Source organism: Vombatus ursinus, unplaced genomic scaffold (assembly GCF_900497805.2).
Source record: "Vombatus ursinus unplaced genomic scaffold, bare-nosed wombat genome assembly UNPS02004677.1, whole genome shotgun sequence".
Taxonomy (NCBI): domain Eukaryota; kingdom Metazoa; phylum Chordata; class Mammalia; order Diprotodontia; family Vombatidae; genus Vombatus; species Vombatus ursinus.
The window spans coordinates 1057404-1079937 of NW_020944455.1; the positions used below are offsets into that span (position 1 = coordinate 1057404).

At 42.5% G+C, this 22534-nt stretch overlaps 1 protein-coding gene across 2 annotated transcripts in view; it reads left to right on the plus strand.

Annotated features, from left to right (window-relative positions):
• The window catches only part of MID2 (midline 2), a 99272-nt gene that overhangs the window by 43626 nt on the left and 33112 nt on the right, over positions 1–22534 (plus strand). For both annotated transcript variants that reach the window (XM_027839082.1, XM_027839086.1), the window contains exons 4-5: positions 16445–16552; positions 18777–18925. In XM_027839082.1, the coding sequence (XP_027694883.1) occupies positions 16445–16552; positions 18777–18925 (257 nt within the window). The remainder of the gene's footprint in view (positions 1–16444; positions 16553–18776; positions 18926–22534) is intronic.

The following is a 22534-nucleotide window of genomic DNA, read 5'->3' on the forward strand; positions in this document are numbered from 1 at the left end:
AGAGAGAGGAGGAGAGAGAGAGAGAGAGAGAGAGAGAGAGAGAGAAGCTTATTTTTATTTTAAGTCTATGACAATTTAACATAGTTCCTAAAATGTCCTACTTGGCCGTCTTTTTCTAAACTACCTTCTGTTTTCTTCAGTGTATTTTTTGAAATGTTTCCTTGATACTCTTTTCTTTCTTTTCTTTTCTTTTTGAGCATCATTGTCACTTCTTCCTCTTTCCTATCCCATAACTTGCCCTTCCCCTCAAATTAAAATCCTCTCTTTTAATAACTAATACCAGAACAAAACAAATCCACATATTGGCTCTGTCTGTAACTGCTTATCTCAGTCTGCACTCCTAGTCCATCACTTCTGTGTCTTCTAGAGTCCTGCGGTGGAGATGGTCGGAGAGTAGGGCCATAGTGAGAAGATAACTACAAATGCAGTTGTTGAGAAGCTTGCTTTTTCTTTTCTTTTTTTTTTTTTGAGAACTGCCTGTTCATATATTTTGACTATTTTTATACATTTGAATCAATTCGTTATATATCTTGGATAGGTTTGCTGCAAGTATTTCCCCCTCCCCCTCCCCATTTAACTGTTTGCCTTCTAATGTTAACTGCATTGATTTTGTTTGTGCAAAAAATTTTGAATTTTATGTAATCAAAGTTTTGCATGTTATGTCCACTGATCTTCTCTGTCCCTCACTGATCAAGAATTCTTCCCCTATTCCTAGTTCCATGTTCCTTTAATTTGTTTATGATATGACCTTTTGTGTCCAGGTTATGTATCCGTTTGGAGTTTGTTGTGACATATTGTGTGAAATGTTAGTCTAAACCTAACTTCTGACAGGAAACTCCTTTCTAGTTTTCCCAGCATGTTTTGCCAAATAATGAGTGCTCTACCGCAGGATGTTGGCGTCATTGTCTTTATTGAACACTGTAGTACTGTGATCATTTGCTTCTGCAAGTTGTGTACCTAACTTGTCTTATTGATCAAATTTTGTATTTTTTAAGCAGGGTCAAATAGATAGCATGATTATTGCTTTGTAGCATAGCTAGGCCCCTTTCCTTCCTTTTTTTCCATTATTTCCCTTGACCTTTTATTCTTCCTGATGAATCATTATTTATTCTAGTTCTATAAAGGAGCTCCTTTGATGGCTATGGCATTGAATCTGTAAGCTAATTTATGTAGTATTGTCATCTTTAATCTCTCCAGTTACTTAAGTCTGTCTTTATTTGTGTAAAGATTGTGTTGTACTTCTAGTCATATAATTTCTGTGTGTTTCTTGGAAGATGAGATCCCCAAGGGAGAATGTCCCAAAAGCTTAAAACTGCTCTCAGACGTTTGGGGCACCCTGGTTTTTATATAATCTGTAGTTATTTTGAATAGAATTCCTTTCTTGCTCTTTCTGTGGCATTTAGTTGATAATGTAAAGAAAGGCTGATGACTTGTGTGGGTTTGTTTTATAGCCTGCTACTTTGCTAAGAGTATTGTTTCAATTAATTTTTAGTCAACTCTCTAACGGTGTTCAAGTAAAGTATTGATTCATCTGCAAAAAATCAATAGATAATTTTACATTTATACTTTAATAGTGGATTCTTAGAGGACTCCCAAAGCCTTTAAGACTCCAAGAATTTAATTCCCACACTACTGAACATGTATCCCAAAGAGATCCATGACAAAGAAAAGGCTTCTGTCTAACAAGTATTCTTAACAATACTCTGGAAATTAAAAAAAAAAACCCAAACAAATCTGGAACAAAGTGGGCCACCTTCAACTAGGGGGTGGTCAAACAAATGTGGCCTACAACTGTAATGCAATGGTATTGTTTCTCCCTTGGGGATGGAGGACTGAGGTCATCTGGTTGAGTGGGGCCTGAGAGAAAGTGGCCGTTTTGTAGGGTGCTCTGAGGCAAAAACAAAACCTGGGTAAATCCACACACTATAGCTAATTCTTTTACTGTCGTTTGTTGAGTTGTTTCAATTGTGTCTGTGACCTGATTTGGGGTTTTCTTGGCAAAGACACTGGATTGGTTTGACATTTCCTTCTCCAGCTCATTTTCCAGATGAAGAAACTGAGGCTAACAGGGTGAAGTGACTTGCTCAGGGTCCCACAGCTAGTAAGTGTCTGAAGCCAGATTTGAACTCAGGAAGGTGAGTCTTCCTGACTGTAGGCCTAGAGCTCTGTGCACTGTGGTGCCACCTAGCTGCCCATATTGTTTTATAAGTCACTCTATCTCAGAATTCAAAAGGAAAAAGCGTGGGGTATGACCTGAGCTTAGACACACTCTGGAAAATTATGATAATAACAGATCTCCTCTCAACGGCTCCACTCCCACCTCAACTTTTACTAAGGAAAACTTCTCTTGTCCTTTTTTTTGGATTAAGTTCCTCTCTCTTAGTCCCATTCCACACATTCATAGCGAGACAAACTCATAGTAAATGGCCTTATGGCTTTAATAGCCGTTTAAAATAACATAGTAATGTGAATAACCAATTAAAAAAATAAAACTTCCAAATGCCAACTGCTTTGGCTGCCGCCAATGGCTTTTCTTCACTCTCCTCCTCCTCCCACTTGGTCTGAGGGGAAACAGGGAGTGGTCAGACAGGTAAACAGACAGTGGCTTCCCCCATTAGGGAATAACAGGTCTGCTGTTCTGCTTGATCTCCTCCCTGCCTCACTGTACTCTCAATTTCCACTGTTCCCCTGCCTTCAACTTGTGGCTCCCAAGTGAGCAAAGGCAACTGGCCATCACTCCATTCTTGCTCTGTCAGCCATGATGGAGTCCAAAATCCTCATCTTAACTCTCGTCATGGCTGCCTTCAAGTTCACTAAGGAAGTCCCTTTCAAAACCATCTGAGTTTTCAGAGTGACTCACGTTCTTTCTAGCCATTGGGTCTTCCCCTGTCTCAGTGGCATATCTCTAAAGGCAGGGTTATAATTTCAACCTAATAAATAATGAAAAATGAGGAAGCCAGAGAGCTATGGGGAGACTTAAAAGAACTTCCCTGGCCTTTGGGTTTTCTCCTCCATTAAAAGGAGGGGTTTGCATTTGACGGCCTCTGAGGACCCTTCCTTGAGGTCGACGAGCTTAAGAACTGAAATAAAAGCAAAGAAAGTGATGATAATACCATAAAGTAAAAGCTCCCTAAAAGGCAGCTGAGCTTAGATGAGATGCAGTGAACAATTTGGGTTCCAGAGAACAGACTCCAACCCACATCCCTCCTCTCAGTGGAGATGTTGGGGGACCGTGGGTACAGAAGCTAGCCGGTGTTTGTTGGACTTACTTGCTTCGCTGGTTGATTGTGCTTAATTTTCTCTTTGTTATGAGAGGATTTAGTGCTTTGGAGAGGGAGTGTATTGAGAAATGATGAATTAAAAAGAAGAAAATAACAACCATAAAAATGGTGGGGAAACCTCCAGTGGTAGAATTCCAGTCATCTATTAAGCAGATTCATAAATTTAAACCTAACTTGCTAGTGCCATCCCCCCCCCCCCCCCCCAAATCATTAGCTTTCAGAATGTTGTATAAGAGAAAATCTGGAAGACTTCATCTGGGCCTACTTGGTCTGAGTCCTGGCTGCTCCATTTATTAATATGTGACTTTGAGTAAGTCACTTCACCTTCCTGTGCCTCAGTTTCTTCATCTGTAAAATAAGAGAGTTGGACTAGGTGGTCCCTTTCAGTTCTAGATCTATGACCCTGTAGACAAGTCCTTTCCCCTTCCTGGGCCTCAATTTCCTCCTTTGTAAAATGGAGGGGGTAGAATAGATGACCTGAGTTCCCTTCCAGCTCTAGGTCTATGATCTTTCTGTGACCTTCCCTTTCCTGGGCCTCAGTTTCCTGGGGCTTAACCCATATGGCCTCTGACATCCCTTCTAGCTCTAAGAGCCTTGACCTTATGATGCTAGGATTTTGTTCCATACGTCTTTTTTCTTTTTTTCAAGTAGATTTACAGAAAGCCAGAATGGCTGTAGTGGTGTTTTCAGGGAGGATAGATTTCATGAGACTGCTTAGTTGTCCCGGCTACATCCAGATGTAAAAAGGACAGGTAAGACTCTCGGGCCCTCTGACAAACCAGCTATCAAAGAAGAGATAAAAGGTCATCACGGTAAAGCTGGGCTGCTCTTTAGCCAGCAGGTGAAACATCTGTGTAAACAAAGAAACTGGAGCCCTATAAAATCCAGCAGCTTGTCTGCACCCAGAAATGTTTTATTCATGCCACGGAAACAACCTTTCCTTTGATAATCTCTCTATCAGAAAACATCGTGCACTAATCTCAAGGTCCCTGGGCTATCTCATCACTTGGGGAGGTTTTGAATCTTTTTAATTATTATTATGAACTTGGCACTTATCAACAGACTTGTTCATTTCCATATGCAAAGAACAGAAAAATTATATGTGAAATGATAATGAATCTCTATTATGTACAGCTTTTTTTTTTTAAAGTGCCCTTAAAAATTTAGCACAGTAGTACCAGTACTTCCCTGCTTGACTCTGACCTCTTCTGAAATCTGGGAGGAGGTTTTAATTTCAAGGTGTATCTTTGGTTTGCAGTTTTGTCTTTCCCAACTCTGCTAAATATGTATAATTTGTTTCTTTCCTCACCTCCATCCACACCCCATATCAATGTAACAGTGACCCAAAATGCTACCCAAGAACCTTCCCAGCTTTGGGTTCAAAACTACTCACAGTATTACTCTAGAGCCCTGACCCACTGAGTCTGAAATCTCATGATCTGAAATCATGGTGAAAGCAAAAATAATTTACTTAAAATAGAATATGTAGTATGGGATGAAAAGGTGAATAGCCAGGGCACGCCACTGGTACCCCTGAAAGGTCAGGAGAAAGCAAGGAAGGCCTTTGGTGCACTGAGTGGAACTGCTGTAATGAACTTTTGGAAAGACACGGAAAAGCGTTACGCAAAAGATGGACAAGCATGGCTGAATTAGATTCTCCATCGCTGGGAAGAACTTCCATATTGACGGGATCACAGATCCATTTGGGTATTTTAATATTCGAAGAAGTACCCAAAGGATCTGTGATTTTGTAAGTTTGGGGAATTCTACGTGTGGAACCTTCTTCTGTGAATGCCTGTGTTTCCAGAAGCTCCTTAGGAGGTAAGTGACTTGATCAGGCTTATGAAGCTCTCTCCTAAGTATCAGAAGCAATATTTGAACCTAGAGGTTTCCCGTCTCCCAAGACCAGCAATCCATGCACTGTGCCAGGCTGCCTCTAGAATGCCAAGTAAATATTTTACCAATTCATCGACAGAAACCACTCCCAACATGAATGTTCCCAAAGCAAAACCTCATAGGCAGGAAGTATTAGTATTAGTCTCAGTACACAGTGTGTTGAAAGCGCTCCCGGATTCCCCCTTAACATAGTAACCAGGCAAAGAGGACACCGAGGGCATCTCTTCTCTGGCCTTTCTTCTCAATTGGATCTTTCCCCTTGGTCCTGGAAAGCCACAGGTCTCTATAGCAGCCACCAACTAGAATCTCCCCAGCACAGAAAGGAGGTGAAGATCTCACAGGGTTGCCAAAGCCCAACTGTGCCAGAATTCTCATTCTAAAATAGTTTGAAGGGAAGAGTATTAATAATGGCAAGACCTTGGACCAATGGGACATGGTTTGTGGAGCGCCCCTCTAGAGTGACCCTTTTTTTTATCTCTGCTGCTCCCCATCTTCCTTTCTGGCTCAATTTTAAAGTTGATGCTTCTTCTCTTGAATCTTTTGCCTCTGCTCCCTTTATTTGGGCTTTAAGGTGGACTTTGGACTTTAAGATAAGGGGGTCCACCTTCTAGCTAAACCTTCCCCAATTATCGTGTGAGTTCACTGAGAGCAGACTGGCTTCTTCTTTTTTTCCTAGTTAGATCCCCATCATTTAGCACAGTGCTTGGCACACAACAAATGTTTAATAAATGCTTTCTTACTCACTGATTCATTCTTCCAGGAGTTTGGCCAGTAGGCCAATACTGAGACTGAATACTGAGGTTGCATTGGAAGCACCCATTCATTAATGGTAACCGCTGGAACATGTAACTCTGAGCTACCCAGGGACTATTCTATTTGGGGATGCCCTCTTTTTCTCACATCATCTTATCAAAGTGGAAACTTAAATAAATGTCAGATGTATTTTATGTAGGCTCCCTCCCCCAACTTCGAGGTTTTGATGTTGATTTTTCCACTGCTATTTGGAAAAATATTCATCTAGCTCTTCTTGATGTGCAATGGGCTAGAATAGGGGAGCAGTTCTTAAGCATTTTCTATGTGCTAAGCCCTGGGGATACAAATAGGAAAGTGAGGTAATACCTGCTCTCATGGAGGAGAGACAGCAGATGTGACAGGAAGGTTTCACTGAAGGGTGGATGGGGAGCAGGCTTGAGTGGCCAAGCTGATGGCAAGCTCTAGAGGTCCTTGCTGTTGGAAATGAGAGATCCTGGTTGGATTTGGAGGGGTGGTGGAATTCAGGGTGGGGTCACTGGGGAAGACTCCCCAACTTGTCCAGTAGGCTCTGCCTTTCCATACTTCATGTTGGTCATGAGTGGATGGGCAGGCTTCAGGGTAGGCCAATCAATAGGAGACATTTAACTAGGTACTGTGAGAAACACATGGCCTCAATGAATCTAGTTGGACAACCAAACAATGCCTATATTAAAAGTTAGTGGACAATATAGTTTGTGCCTGGGTGTCAATTCAGTAGTATGGAAAGGAAATGCTCTTGGAATTCCGAATAAGGAGTTCTCTATGTGGGGTGGGATTGGGGAGCCCCTTCCAGGGTAGGTGAGACTTGAGCTGAGTTGTGAAGGGATATACAGGATACGAGTAGGCAGAGGTTCGGTGGGGAGTGGAACTGAGGCATTCAAAGTGAGAAGAATGTAGGAATGGTTTGGAGGTAGGGATGCACCAGGGATGTTCTGGAGAGTTACCAGAAGTTTGGTTTAGATGTTCTGTGGGAGGTAAGGTTGGAAAGGTAAGTTGGGGCCTGAAGGTAACAGAGAGCCCTTGAGTTTGTGCATGATGATGCTGCTCTGCTGAATCAAGTGATTTTTATGCCCAGTAAACTAGCACAGTGGAATCTTGTATTTACACTTTTGATCAGTTGTGTGACCGTACACATACCTGTTTATAAAGTATAATTTGCAAAAGCCAAATGTTCCCTGCTCATTGGTGTTAAAGGTGCCCTTGGTACACATGGAGACCATTCTTATAAATATTTTATAGAGATGATAAAATTAGGCATATAAATTGATAGTTTTTAATATCTTCTTAATCATATTTTGTGGTAGTAGTAGCATTGCCCTCCATCATTTCATATCTTCCCAAAGGGTAATAGAGAGACAAATGGCAGATGTAGATGGGCTGTAGCTTATTACCAACCAAGAACTGTGTCCCAGAAGCATCGTAAAAGAGATTATCCAAGAAAAGCAAAACCCGAAGAAGTGGGCTGTTTGTGTGGAATAAGCTGCCTCAAGAGGTGATGGGCTCCCCCTCACTGGAAGTATTTCAGCCAAGGCTGAAGGACCACTTGTTGGCATAGTAGAGAGAAGAGATTATCGGGGAGGAGATGATCAGTGGAGTTGGTAGGTTCAGAAGGATGAGGACTGAAAAAGGACCAACAGATTTGGCAATTAGGAGATCATCAGTGACTTTGAAGACATCAGTTTCAATTGAGTGATGAGGTCAGGAGCCAGATTGGAAAAATATTAAGGAACAAGGTGAGAAGTAAAGGTAACAATTGTAGATGACTTTTCCTAGGAATTTGGCTGAAAAGGGGAGGAAAGAGAGATATAGGCTCTTGTCCAGATGGAAGTTAAGTTAGATGGACTGGATTATAAATTCAGATTGTCCATTTCCCACGCTGCAGCAAAGGTAGTCTTTTATTCCTCCCTCATTGATTCACTCTCTGACTCCCTTTTCTTCTCAAGCCTCTCACACCCCTCACCCCCTCCTTAGCTGAGGACCTGGTCTCTTGACAGAAAATTGAGACCATTTATTGTGAGCATCCTCTTATCGAAGCTCCTGAATATCCCAATCCCCTGTTCTCTCCTTTTCCTCAATCTTTGACGATGAGCTGGCCCTTCTCCTGGCCAAGACCAAGCCCTCTAAATGTGTTCTTGATCCCATCCTCTCCTGTCTCCTTTAGCAGATTCAATCCTTATCCATTCCTCTCTTCTCTACCATGATCCCTGTCCCCTAATCTTCATTCTTTCCCTATGTACTCATTCCTCCCCTGCTGTCTACAAACAAGCCCATATCTCCCGCATCCTTAAAAAACCTTCACTTGACCCAACCATCCCCTTAATTGAGAATCCTATATCTTTCTTCCCCTTCTCAGCCAAACCCCTAGAAAAAACTGTCTGTAGTTGTTACCTTTACTTCTCATTTTGTTCCTTAATCTTTTTCAATCCGGCTTCTGACCACATCACTCAATTGAAACCAATCTCTCCAAAATGACTGATGATCTCCTAATTGCCAAATCTGTTGGTCCTTTTTCAGGCCTCATCCTTCTCAAACTTTTGATTCCGTTGACCACCTTCTCCTCCTGGATGCTCTTTCCTGTCTGGGTTTTCATGGCACTATGCTCTCCTTTTTCTCTTCCTTCCAGCCTGGCTGCTCCTTCTCGATCCCCTTGGCTGGTCAAGCTGCCATATCGTGGCCCTAACTGTGAGTGCTCCCCAAGGTTTTATGTAGGCCCTTCTGTGCTCTTTCTTGGCAACTTCATCAGCTCCTATGGGCTTAGCTATCATTTCTATGAAGATGATCCACACATCTATACATCCAGCCCCAGTCTCTCTCCTAAGCTTCAATTCTCCGTCACCAATTGCCTATTGGATATTTCAAACCAGATGTCCCAGAAACATCTCAGACTCAACATTATCCAAAACTGAATTCACCATCATTTTCCCCCAAATCTTCCCTCTTCCAAATTTCTCAGTTTCTGCCGAAGGTAGCACCATCCTTCTAGTCTCCTGGCCTCTTAACCTTAGCATTGACCTCAGCTCCTCACTCACTCTCACTTCACATATCCAATCCATTGCCAAATCTTGTTGTTCCTACCTCCACACCATCTCTTGTATCTAAGCCCTTCTCTCTACTCACATGGCTATCACACAAGCCTACACAGAATGTTGGGGAGCACCCAGTTTGGGCCATGATATGGTAGTTTGACCAGCAAAGGAGACTGAAAAGGAACAACCAGCCCCTATCACCTTATTTCAGGCCTTCATCATTCTTGCTTAGATTATTGCACCAACCTTCTGATTGGCCTTCCCTTCTCAAATCTATCCACATTCCAATCCATCGCATATATTGCTACCAAAGTAATTTTCCTGTGACTCCCCTACTCAGTCGACTACAGTGGCTCCCTTTTATCTCTAGGATCAGATATAAGCTCTTCTCTTTAGTTTTTAAACCCTTTATGATCTGTCCCCAGCCTATCTCTCCAGCCTCATTAGATGTTACTTCCATGTTGTACCGACCTTTTCCCTATGTTTTAACACATGACCTCCATCTCCCATCTCTCTGCCTTTGCATTGGCTGTCCCCTATACCTGGAATGCCCTCCCTCCTCACCTTGGTTCCATAGAATCACTCTTCTTTCAACACAGCTTAAGTACCACTTTCAACACGAAGCCTTCCCTGACCCTCCCCAACTAGTAGTACCCTCCCTCCCATACTACCTTGTATTTAACTGTTTTGTTATTTATTTGTGTTTACACTTTGTATTAATTCATCTTTATTCTCTTTGTATGTATTCAGTATATATGTATAAGTGTACTTGTCGCCCATGTTAAAATATACGTTCTGTGAGGGATTGTTTCATTGTTTGTCTCCCCGGTGCCTGACACATAGCTGGTGCTTAATAAATGCTTATTGATTTCTTTCTGGCCTCTACAGTCCTTTGAGTACTGAGATTCTGTGGTACTTCTAAGAAGCAGTATGCTATGATAGAAAACAGTGTTGGACCTGGAATCAGAAAACCTGAGTTCAAATCTCGTCTTTGCCACTTAATTACCTCTGTAACCTTCAGACAGGTCACCTTATCTTTTTTTTGTTTGTTTGTTTGTTTTTTTGTGAGGCAACTGGGGCACAGCTAGTGAGTGTTATGTGTCTGAGGCCAGATTCGAATTCCAGGGCCGGTGCTGTTTCCACTGTGCCATCTAGCTGCCCCCTCACCTCATATCTTTAGCTTCAGTTCCCTCATCCAGAAAAAGAGGAGAGTGGACCTCCAAGATTCCTTCCAACTCTAAATTTGTGATTCCATGATAGCTGTTGAGAGTGAGGGATGACAGACGGACAGCCCACATCCTGCATTGATAGCCACATAATGTAGGGCCCTTGCTTTGTTGGATGGAGTCCTTGTGGTAGATTTATCTAAAGACATGGGCAAGAGTTGCGTAGGATGAGATGACATGAATGGGTTGTGACCTAATGCCACTGGTTGTTCCTTAATGAATGAAAACAGATATCCCCTGATATATTTCCAGCATGGTGCTACCTTATACACAATAGGCATTTAACAAATGTTCATTGAAATGTTAAAAGAATAAGTGAATGGACTACTTTGTGAATTTTTTTAGCCAATGTTTTGAATAATATTTTATTTTTCCTCAATTATGTATAAAAACAATTTTTAACATTCATTTTTTGAAATTTTGAGTTCTGCATTCTCTCCCTCTCTCCCCTTTCCCCTCCGTAAGACAGCAAGCAATTTGATATAGGTTATACGTGTGCAATCATGCAAAACGTATTTCCAAATTAGCCATGTTGTGAAAGAAAACACAGACCAAAAAAAAAACCCAAGAAAAATAAAGTTTGAAAAAGTATGCTATGATCTGCATTCAAACTGCATCAGTTATTTCTCTGGAGCTAGATAGCATTTTTCATCATAAGGCCTTCGGAATTGTCTTGGATCATTGTATTGCTGAGAATAGTTAAGTCATTCACAGTTGATCTTCATACAGTATCGCTGTTTACTCTGTACAATGTTCTCCTGGTTCTGCTCACTTCACTTTGCATCAGTTCATGTAAGTCTTCCTAGGTTTTTCTTTAGCCCATTTCTTTAGCAGCACTCCCATATGATGTCCATACTTCTAATACAAAGTATGAGATACATATGTAAATGAGAAAGAAATGAGATAACATATAAAGAGCTTTGCAAACCTTAAAGGGCTGTATAAATGCTAGCTGGCATTATTATTATCCAATTTCTAGCATTTCATATATGATAGATCATGGTTGTAACCCCTTCTTAGCATCACCCCCTTTGCATTTTTTTCATTGTTTTAACTATATTTGTACACTTTAGCAGTTGAGAGGTAACATGGAACCTCTAGTGAACTCTGATTTAGAAGACCCAGGTCCAAATCCCCATTCTGCCAGTTCCTATCTGAGTGACCCTCAACCAAGTCACTTGACCTCTCTTAGCCCCAGTTTTTTGAACTATAAAATGGGAATGATGATACTGACACTAATTACTTTTTGGAAAGCACATTTTAAACCATTGAAGTGATACTGAGATGTGGCCTATAATAATCAGGAGAGAATGAGCATCATGTTAATGTTCTTTCCTACTAGTAAGAGGTATCAGCCTTTGGACAGTAAAGGGTAATTAAATGTTCTGGAAACATTGGGAACATATTGAACTCTGATCCATTTTCTTGACACCATAAAGCAGCACATGATTGTAAAAATATGAATTGCACCATAGCCCCCAGCATCAGCATACCCAGTTATAAACAGTTAGAGGCACATCATTATAAATATTTACATATAGGCTCCAGCCTTCTTCAGACTTTTGACTTCAGAAGTTTGACTAAAGGACCTTACTGGTCTTATCTAATATTCTAACTGTATGTTTCTGCCACTTACAGGTCTCATCTAATATTCTAATTGTATATTCCTGCCGCCGCACGGCTACTTCCCCCATGTGAGCCTACCGTTCTAACTAAACAAGTGTCTACTTAAGATGGTACCTGGCACATAGTAAGCACTTAATAAATGCTTGGAATTGATTGTCTTCCCAAAGTTTCCTGAACATTGGCACCTCTGCAGTTTTGATCACTGGATTCAGCCTGCCCAGAATGCTTCCTTCTTTCCTTTAGGCATATCTAAATTCTGTAACTCATTCAGGATTCTGCCCCAGTTGTCTCTCCTCCGTGAATCACAAAGCCATCCATAGAATGTTAAAGCTGAAAAAGATTACAGGGAGAGCTTGGTACAACTTCCTCATTTTATAGATGAGCGAACTAAAGCCCAGAGGAGGAAGTGATTTTTGCAGCACTACATATTGTTTTGGGACTGAGGATAAAATCAATGCAGCCAGGATAAGAAGAGAAACTGTCAATTGGAGGGAGCAACTCCCAAACCTTTGTACCAAATATCTCTGTTGTTCCAGGTATATAGGGAATTAACGCATATATGTAAGACCCAAAGCCATTCCTTGAAAGATGCGATCAAAGGATATAAACAAACATTTTTCAGAAGAATTACCAACTAATAGCCCTATGAAATCATGCTCTAAATCACTAATAATAAAAGAAATGGAAATAAAAACAACTCTGAGGTTTCCTACCCAGCAAATGGACAAAGATGATAATGATGGAACTAGTGAATATTAGAGGGGCCTTGGGAAGATAAGACACACTGATATACTATTGGTGGAGCTGTGTTTTGGTCCACCCATTTTGGAAAATAATTTAGGATTATAATTAAAGGGGAAAAAAGACTAAAATATCTATTCCCTTTGACCGAAAGATCCTACTTCTGGGCATATTCCCCAAAGAGATCAAAGACAAAAGGAAGACCTCATGTTCCCCAAAATAATCATAGCAGCCCATTTTATGGTAGTAAAGAACTTGAAACAAAATTAGATGCCCAAATTGTGTTACATGAATGTAATAAGAATCTTATCATGCTATAAGAAACAGCGGAAATGATTAATATAGAGAAGCATGAAAAGACTTATGTGAACTGACACAGAGTGAAGTAAAAAGAACCAGAAAAGCTAACCATAGTGACTACAGTGAGATAAGTAAAAACAATACGGGCACAAAGCCAAACACTGTGTTGTTGTAAGGACCAATTTTGGCCCCAGAGCAGAGATGAGGAGATGCATTTCATTGCAGAGGTCGGGGACTCTGGGTATGGACATGTTTCACATAGTTGCCTGTAAAAATTACAAAGTAGAACTAGAGAGAACAGTGGTGCTCTGGGTGGCAGATGGGATTCTGGCCCAGCTCAGAACTAGCGGATCCGTCCTTCATGAGGAAGATGGTTTGGGTAGAAGGAAGGAAAAACTTTGGTTATGGACAATTGAGTTTGAGTTGTTTGTGGGTTGTCTAAGATGATGTAGCTAGCAGGCAATTGGAGATACTCTTATTCACCTTCCTGACTTCTTCCCTAGTGAGAAAGGGATGGAAAGAGAAGGAAAGGCCAAACAGAAATGGAGAATGATCAAGAATTCAAGTATAAGGTTCTGCTCTACCACTTGGGGGCTAAATCACAGTAGGAAGCATAACATAAAGGACATTCACTGGCAGGGTAAGGGTTGGAATGTGGGTCTAACCTAGGAAAGTATATACGACCACAAAGGAGATGATTGTGACTAGAGAGGAGAGTCAATAAACTTCATCCTGTGAACTTCACCTAGAACATGCCCATGTAAGTAAAGGCATGTCACAATGTAATATCAGGGGTGGGGAACAGAAGCCGGACAAGAAATATCCAAGATCTCTTCTACCTCTTCAGTTCTGTGTTCTATCTTTCTACATACTACAGATTCAGTGAAAGGACTGCCCTTGAGGACCTAGAGGACCACATGTGGCCTCAAGGCCGCAGGTTCCCCACCCACGTAGTATGTAGAAAGATAGAACACAGAATTTAAGAGGTAGAAGAGACCTTGGATGTTTCCTGTCCAGCCTCCTCATAATACAACTGGAGCAAAACTGAGGGCCAGAGAAGGGAAGGGACTCACCCGAGGTGGTACAGCTACTTAGGACCAGGACTAGAACCAAGGTGTCTGGACTCAACAATTCAGTGCTTTTCCCACTTTAGTAATAAGAATCTAACTGAACAAGGAAAGGAATGTGAGAAATTAGGGCAGATAAAAGGGAATAGGACCCAGTGAGGAACAAACTGTGTCAGGGGTGGGATTTTTTTGGGGGGGGTATAGAAGATAGAATTTATATTATCCTAGACTTATAAGGGACTTTGAAGGCCATCTAGTCCAGCCCCCTCATTTTATTGTTTTTTTTTTCTTTTTTTTTTTTGGCTAGGCAATGGGGTTAAGTGACTTGCCCAGGGTCACACAGCTAGTAAGTGTCAAGTGTCTGGTCTGAGGCCGGATTTGAACTCAGGTCCTCCTGAATCCAGGGCCAGTGCCCTGTCCACTGCACTACCTAGCTGCCCCACAGCCCTCTCATTTTAGAAATGAGGAAACTAAGGCAGAGGGAAGGAGATTAAGTGACTAGCCCAAGGTCACACAGTAAGCATCAGAGGTACCATTTGAACCTGGTTTTCTGACTTAGTGTTGATATGATACCCTTTCCATAGTCTGAGAAAGGACTGGGGATTAAAATTCATGTTTGCCCTGACTGCTACAGGAAATGTTGCTCCCAAACAGGCCATGGCTGGTTAGATTCATTTAAGCCTGTGACTTTTGAGTATCTGCCATTTTTAACATAGAGTTGACTCTTACAGTGATTGTACTTGCATGTAGAACTACCCCACATGCTACTAAATGGAACAGGGCCTCCTCAGCCTCTTCTCCTCTTCTGAAGGGACTCCTCTTCTGAGCCTCCTGCTTCACTAGCCTGAGGTCCTGCTATTACTGTACCTCCCCCCCCCGCCAGGAACTTTATGCCACACTATATAGTTAACAACAGGTGAGAGGGAGGCATTGTGCTACAGTGGAAAGAGCACTGGGGTTGGAGGATCTGGGTTCAAACTCCACCTTTGGATCTTACTACTTTTGTGACCTTGGATAAATCACTTTCCCACCTTGGGTCCTACTTTCTTCTTCTATAAAATAAGGGAGTTAGACTAGATGTCCCTGAGGTCCTTTCCAGTTTTAGATTTATGATGCCGTGATTGCTGTTAAGTCACAGCCTTCCTGGCCCCTACTTCTTCATCTGTCAAATAAAGAGGTTGAACTAGAATCTTTGAGGTCCCTTCCACCTCTATGATCTTACGTGTCACCTTGGCAACTCCCTTGACATTCTTGGCCTCAGTTCACTCCTTTGTAAAAGGAAGGAGATTGAACTAGATGGTCTCTAAGGTCCCTTCCAGCTTTAGGATCCTGTGTGTGTGTGACCTTGAGCAAATAATTTCTCTTCTCTATGCTTCAGTTTCCTTATCTGTAAATAGGAGGGTGGAGTAGATGACTTCTGAGGTCCTTTGCAGCTTCGATCCTATAAGGATCCTATGAGGATTGTGGGAATAAATTAAGGCAAATCTAAAGGAGGAAGATGGGGACAAGAAGTGAAAGAAAACCAGCTGGATGGTTAGGAGAGTCAAAAAAGACCATGTGAGTGGAAAGGTGGCCAGATGAGTGAGCATGTGATTATGTAGGAACATCTCTAGGGCTTTAGGATTTCCAAAGAGTTGCACATGGTGAGCTACAGTGGGGCCATCAAATAATTGACTTGGGAATCATTGCAGGGATGCTTCCTACCTTCAGCATGCAGTTCCATGACATAGGATGGGTCTATCCTAGAAGGCTGCTATGAAGAAATACCCCTTCCCTTACCATTGGCAGGAGTGGTATAATGTGTAGTCTCAGAAACCTATATGAATCTTTTCCAGCTCCCTTGAGGGCCAAAAAATACAGAGGAGGAGAAGACCACCCTAGGTGGAATAGGATGGGGCTGGGTTCCTTTCTGCCTTGTTTCTTGCTCTCCCACTGACTTCTAGCCTACAAATTTCTCATGTTGTTCCCCTTGGCCAGCCTCTATTCTATATGCCCCCTCACCTGTGTTGTGCTACAGAAAGTAAAAAATGAAAGACAGAGGAAGAGCAGGTCAAAATGTCAGCTCCTTATTGCTACTTCCCCCTGCCCATCCCCTTGACCTTTGACCTTGGGATCAGGACATATTGCCATCTAAAGTTTATTACATTCAAATCCTGATGTATCCAAATGAGGATCCTCCTTCTGCAACATGACTTCACCTAGAAAAGGCTTGGAAAAGACAGATTAGCGGGAGTTGGCCACTGGAAATAGCATCTCCACATTTCATCCATCCCTCTACCCAGCCATGCATGAGCCATCATGACCTGACAATGATGTTCTAAATGCTTTGAACTCATCAGTGCCCAAATTAATGTCCCTTCCTCGAGGAGCATACCTCAGAAGTAAAGAAGTACGTGCCTAGCTATCAGTCCAAATTGTTCAGAGACAGCAGGGCGTCCAATGCTGGCTCCCTGTGTTTCACAGTATAATATCACGGACTTTCTTGGCAGGTGAATACTGCAATGCATGAGGCCAAGCTCATGGAAGAGTGTGATGAGCTGATGGAGATCATCCAGCAGCGGAAGCAGGCGATTGCAGTCAAAATAAAAGAGACCAAGGTGAAGGATGGCATTTCATTGAGTTGGCGGGATGTCACCCTTTCAAGTGTCATTTGCTATAAGTAATAGGTGATGGGTTGTAAGGGTTGGGCTTCAAAAGTAGCAGTTCTTTGTATGATGCCATGCCCCCAGTGGACACTTGAGCCCAGAATATATGTTCTCCACCTGTCTATAAGACACAGGATTCCCATAAATTGGAGAATAAGTTCTAAACTGATGACGATACTAGAATTTCATTGGCTCACAGATTCTGGAATAGGAGCAAAGGATGAAAGGGAGTGGGAGAATTTGCCAGCTGGGAGGGCCAAAGAGGATATTAACAGCACCAACCACGTCTGCATTCTTCTCTGCTGTTGTAAACGTGAAAGTGCCATAGAAATTCAAGTTAGTTTAATTTTCTTCTCATTTTTTTTCAATGGTTGAGTGCATAGCATTACTGGACCTGGAATCTGGAAGACCTTGGGTTCAAATCCTGCCTCTGACACATATCACAGGAAAATCACTTTACCTGTTTGTAAAATGAAGTGGTTGGACATGACCTCTAAGGTCCCTTCCTGCTCTAAATCCAGAATCCTATGAAACAGTCTTGGGAAAAATCACTATCCTACTGTTATTCTTTGAGATGTACTATTCTGTGGACTATTGCAATAATAATAATAACAATTATTATTAACAATAGCCCATGAGTCTGATGATGAGAGTCTTATTGCCACAATGAAATAATTGGGGCTTTCTTCACAAATTGAAGACAAACAGCTCCCCCCCAGTTCAATTAAATAGGCATTTATTGAATGTCTCCTGTGAGCCTAGCACTGTGACGTGCACTATAGGACATATAAGAGAAATTTATAGTCTCAGCTCTCAAGGAGAGAAAAGACTAAACCACAGGAAAGCTAGAATATAATGCAAGATAGCATATAATAAAGTGTTTAATTAAATGTAACCAAATGCTAAACTGTATGATCCAGCTAGTAAGAAATAGAGATAGTGACTGGTCCTGTGATTTCATGATAGGGATCTCCCAGATGAAGAAATTCTCTATCAGTACAGGTCAGCACCTTCTCAGAGAACTTCTGGGGGCCCTTAAAGGTTAACTAATTTGCCCCATGTCACACAGGCAATATGTCTGAATCAGGAAGTGAAGAGGAAACTAGAAATTAATTGGGGAAGGCTTTGTGTTGGACTTGGGAAGGACATTTGGGCTGGTGGAAAAGAGTAAGGGAGATCATTCTTGGCAGGGGAAACAGCACGGGCAAAGGTGAAGAGGTGGGAATGAGTATGATATCTATGGGGAACAACAAGAGACTGGCCTAACTCTAATGGAAGGAGCCAGTTGAGACACAGTGAGTGATTATGTTGGATAGGTGAGGTGAGGACTGATTATAAAGAGCTGTGAAAGACAGTTGTGGAGTTTGGACTCCATCCAATAGGCAGTGAGGAGCCATCATGAGTCCTTAAGCAGGAGAGTTGCACAATGCTTTAAAGCAATGCTTTAGGAAGTATATCTTTTATAATCTGTCTGAAAGATACTTCCATCAGGGAGACCATTTAGGAAGCTACTTTCGTGGGCATGAGGACAAAAGGGCCGTAATTCAGCTCATGGTGGTGATAATAGAAAGAAAAGGTGGGATAATAGATATGAGAAACATAAAGATGGAGAGAAAGGAGTCTAAAGTGATTTCCAGGTATTTAGCCTGAATAATGAAAATAATGGTGCTGACACATTATGAATATATCAAAATGGGAGTGATGTTTTGAGACTGAGTCTATGTGATTTTATTTTTCTTGATCCGACAGTAACAATGTAGGTGACTCTGTGCTCATACTCTGCATACAGTGAGAGAAGCCATGTGCCAATGAAATGTTCATTATTGACATAAGATGACTATGCCTTGGGGGGAGTGGTTTTAACTCTCACAGGCACTGAAGTTACTAAAAGCACGATACATGAACATACAGATATTATACATACGTGCATTCACATAAAGGAGTAAATAGGTGAGAATGCATGGCATGCTGGGTGAATGCTTGACCAGCTAGGTTGATGGGAGGAGCAGGGGGCAAGTAGATGATGGAGAAATTGAAGAGATAGAAGTGGCGGGTAGTCAGCAGTTTGATCACAGGCATCATACTTTGGGGATTCCCCAGAGATTACATTTCATTTGGGTTGTTTGAAATGGAGGGCATCATATTTTCCCTTTTTCACTTGACTCATTTTTTGAAGGTGATGAAGCTGAGGAAGTTGGCACAGCAGGTTGCCAATTGCCGCCAATGTCTAGAACGCTCAACAGTCCTCATCAACCAAGCAGAGCGCATCCTGAAAGAAAATGACCAGGCACGATTCCTACAATCCGCAAAAAACGTCGTGGAGAGGTGGGGTCTCTATGGTTCTCTTGAAGCAGATGTCTGGTCTTGTGAAAAGAGGCCAGTTTGTAAGCTATTTATCCCATTCAGACATGTCTGTTAGCAGCTGCCACCTGGGCATTTCACCAAATCCACCGAGAGCGAGAAACAGTGCCGTTCCTTGTTCCCAGTTGCTTGTAACGATACAAGTAACAGTGCTGTTCCTTGTTCCCAGTGGTGAGCCCTGTGAGTCATTGGAGGCCTCTCGTCCAACACCATCTGCCGAACCTCTGCTCTCCAGCCCAGCATGCATCTCCCTCTACCAGCTACTGCCATAGCTTCTTGATGCTGGTCTGTGGCTGGAGCTGTCTGAGCTGGTGCTGGAGTAGGGGTAGGGGGAACAGTTGGCTTTGACTTTCCCTAACTATAAACCTCCTTACCTTCATTTAGGTAATTCCCATAATAATCCTCCCTCATGGTGCATGGTCCATTTACTTAGAGTAGCATGGTAGAGAACAGTGGCCATGTGTCTTCAGTACTAGCTCCTTACCAACTGTGACTTTGGGCATGTCAGTCCTCTCTGGCCTTTACTTCCCTCATCTGTCAAACAAAGATGATGGTATTTACATTTTCTGCCTCACAGAGGTACTATGAAACACTGGAGAAGTGTGAGCAATGATTCTAGTGTCCAAGGCTCAAAAAGATCAAAGCAACTTGTCCAATGATAAGTTGGTGGCGAAGCCAGGAGAAATCATGAGATAATTTTCCAACTTAGCCACAACAGTAAGGAGGACATTTCTTAATTCACCAGACTTTGCATGGAAGACAACTAGACTAGATAATCGAGTCACGGTCTTTGGTTTCAGCCCTTTATCCTGGCATTAGCTTATACCCAGAACTGTGCCTACTTAGGGGATCAGCCCCAGGAAGCAGAGCCCTGCAGCGTTTGCATCTGTCTCTGTGGAACATGGTGTAGGGCTATGAGTGTGTGAACCTCCCCAGATCCTTGCTCCACTTTACCAGAATTAATGCAGTGGCATCTGAACTATGTTGTTTCCAGTTTCTTGCCACTTCAAATCAATCAACTCGGCAAGCATTTCTTAAGTGCCTTTTATGTGCCAGCCATTGCCTTAGGTATGAAAAGATAACACTGTTCTTGCCCTCAAGATGTTTATGTCCTAGGGATGGAGGGGTGATGGTGGTGGTGGTAATGGTGACAGCAACAGTGGGGTGCGTGGTGATGTGACAGTGATACTCATGCTAGTGTGACAGTGACAGTAGTGGTGATGTGACCATGATGGTGATAGGAATATGGCAGTGATGGTGGCACCAATGACACATAGTGGTGGTGAGGTGGCAGTCATACTGTTGGTGAATGTATTGATGTAACAGTGATAGCATTGGTGGTGGTGATGGGACAGTAACAAAGCATTGGAGGAGGTGGTGGGACAGTAACAATAGTGTTGATGTGACAGGGATGGTGGTGCCAGTAGTGCGGTGATGATGTCCCCATTGACAATGATGCTGATGTTGGAGTGAGGGTGATGCTGATACGGTGGTTTTGGTGATTCTGATGGCACAAGGCAGCGGTATTGTGGTAGTCATGGTGGCAGTGATGTGGCAGGGATGGTAGTGATGGTGATGACAGTTTTGGAGCTTCTGATGTCACATAGTGATGGCAGTGATGCCAGTGATAGTTGTGTTGATATAACAGTGAAGATGGTCCTGATGGGGCAGTGATGATGGTACTGACATTATAGTGTTATATATAAATAGTATATATAGAGGTTATAGCATTGATGGTAGTAATATGGTAGTGACAGTAGTATTGCTGTAACAGTGACAATAGTGTTAATATGACAGGAATGGTGATGCCAGTGTTGCAGTGATGGTGTTCCCGTTGATAATGATGCTGATGTTGGAGTAATGGCGGTGCTGGCATAGTAGTCTTGGTGCTTCTGATGCCACATGGCAGTGGTGATGTGGTAGTTGTGGTGGTGGTGATGTGGCAGGGACAATAGTGATGGCGATGATAGTTTTGGTGGTTCTGATGTCAAATCGATGTTGTTCCTCTTGATAGCGTTAAGTTGACAACAATGGCAGTCCTAATCTAATAGTGTTGTCAGTGGTGATGTGACAGTGATCATGGTGCTTAGGTGAAAGTGGTGGGGGTATTGCTGAGAGCATCATCACAGTGGTGATGAGACAGCAACTGTGGCATTATTGATAGCATTATAATGTGGTGCTGATGTGGTGGTGATGGGGACATTGATAGAGTGTTGGTAGTGGTGATGGTGCTAGAGATATCATTGTTACAGTGGTCATGAGATCACAGTGATGCTGGTATTATTGTGGTGATGCCGTGATGGTGATAGTGCTGCTAATGGTGCAGTTCCCACTTGCTACCAATGTCCTCATCAACCAAGCAGAGCACAACCTGAAAGAAAATGGCCAGGCACGATTCCTACAATCTGCAAAAATCATGGAGAGGTGGGGTCCTTATGGTTCTCTTGAAGCAGATGTCTGGTCTTGTGAAAAGAGGCCAGTTTGTAAGCTGTTTGATCCCATTCAGACACGTCTGTTAGCAGCTGCCACCTGGGCATTTCACCAAATCCACCGAGAGAGAGGAACAGTGCCGTTCCTTGTTCCCAGTTGCTTATAACGATACAAGTAACAGTGCTGTTCCTTGTTCCCTGTGGTGAGCCCTGTGAGTCATTGGAGGCCTCTCGTCCAACACCATCTGCCGAACCTCTGCTCTCCAGCCCAGGGAAACTGAACCCTGCAATGTTGTTTGTCTCTGTGGAACATGGTATAGGAGTTTGAGTGTGTGCATCTCTCCAGGCCCTTGTCCTGACACACCAGAATTAGGGCAGTACCATCCTAACTGTTCTCTCTGTTCCATTTCCTCCCCATTTCAACTAAATGAATTCAGCAAGCATTTATTAAGCACCTTTTGTGTGCCAGGCACTAGGTATAAAAAGATAAAACCAAAACTGCCCCTGTCCTCATGGATCTTGTATTCTATTGGTGGAAAATACACATACAGATAAGTTAATACAACATATAGAACTAGTAAAATTAGCTTTAGGAATGGAGAAGGTACAGGCATTTGGAGAGATCAGTAAGGGCCTTATGTTAGAGGTAATGATTGAGCTGAGCCTTAGATGAAGCTGCCAATTCAAAATATGGAGGTGTAGATGAAATATTCCAGGTGTGGGTCACGGAAATATGGACATGAGAGATGAGATGCCATATATGACAAACAACAATAACTCGTGGGTCAACAAGATGGAGGACTAGACATTTTCTCCAATCTTCACAGCCTCTCAGATCTTTCAAAGATAGTAATTATGTGCAAGAGATAAAGAAATTGCAGCTGTCTGCATGGTCTGAGACACCAAGAATCCTAACTAGGTAACAACCAGATCAATGAACAGAAGTGAAGGCTAATCTCTGCTTACTTAGCGCTTTCTCCCCACCCCACCCCCACCCCAACCAGCCACTACACTCTGCTCCCCCCTCCCCACCACCTCCATCTCATTGCACTAGGAAAGATCAAAATCCAAAAGCTTGCTGTGCCTGGGACTGTAGTGTGGCAGGACTTTGTCCTGTAACAGTATTCAGCCAGAGAACTGAGGA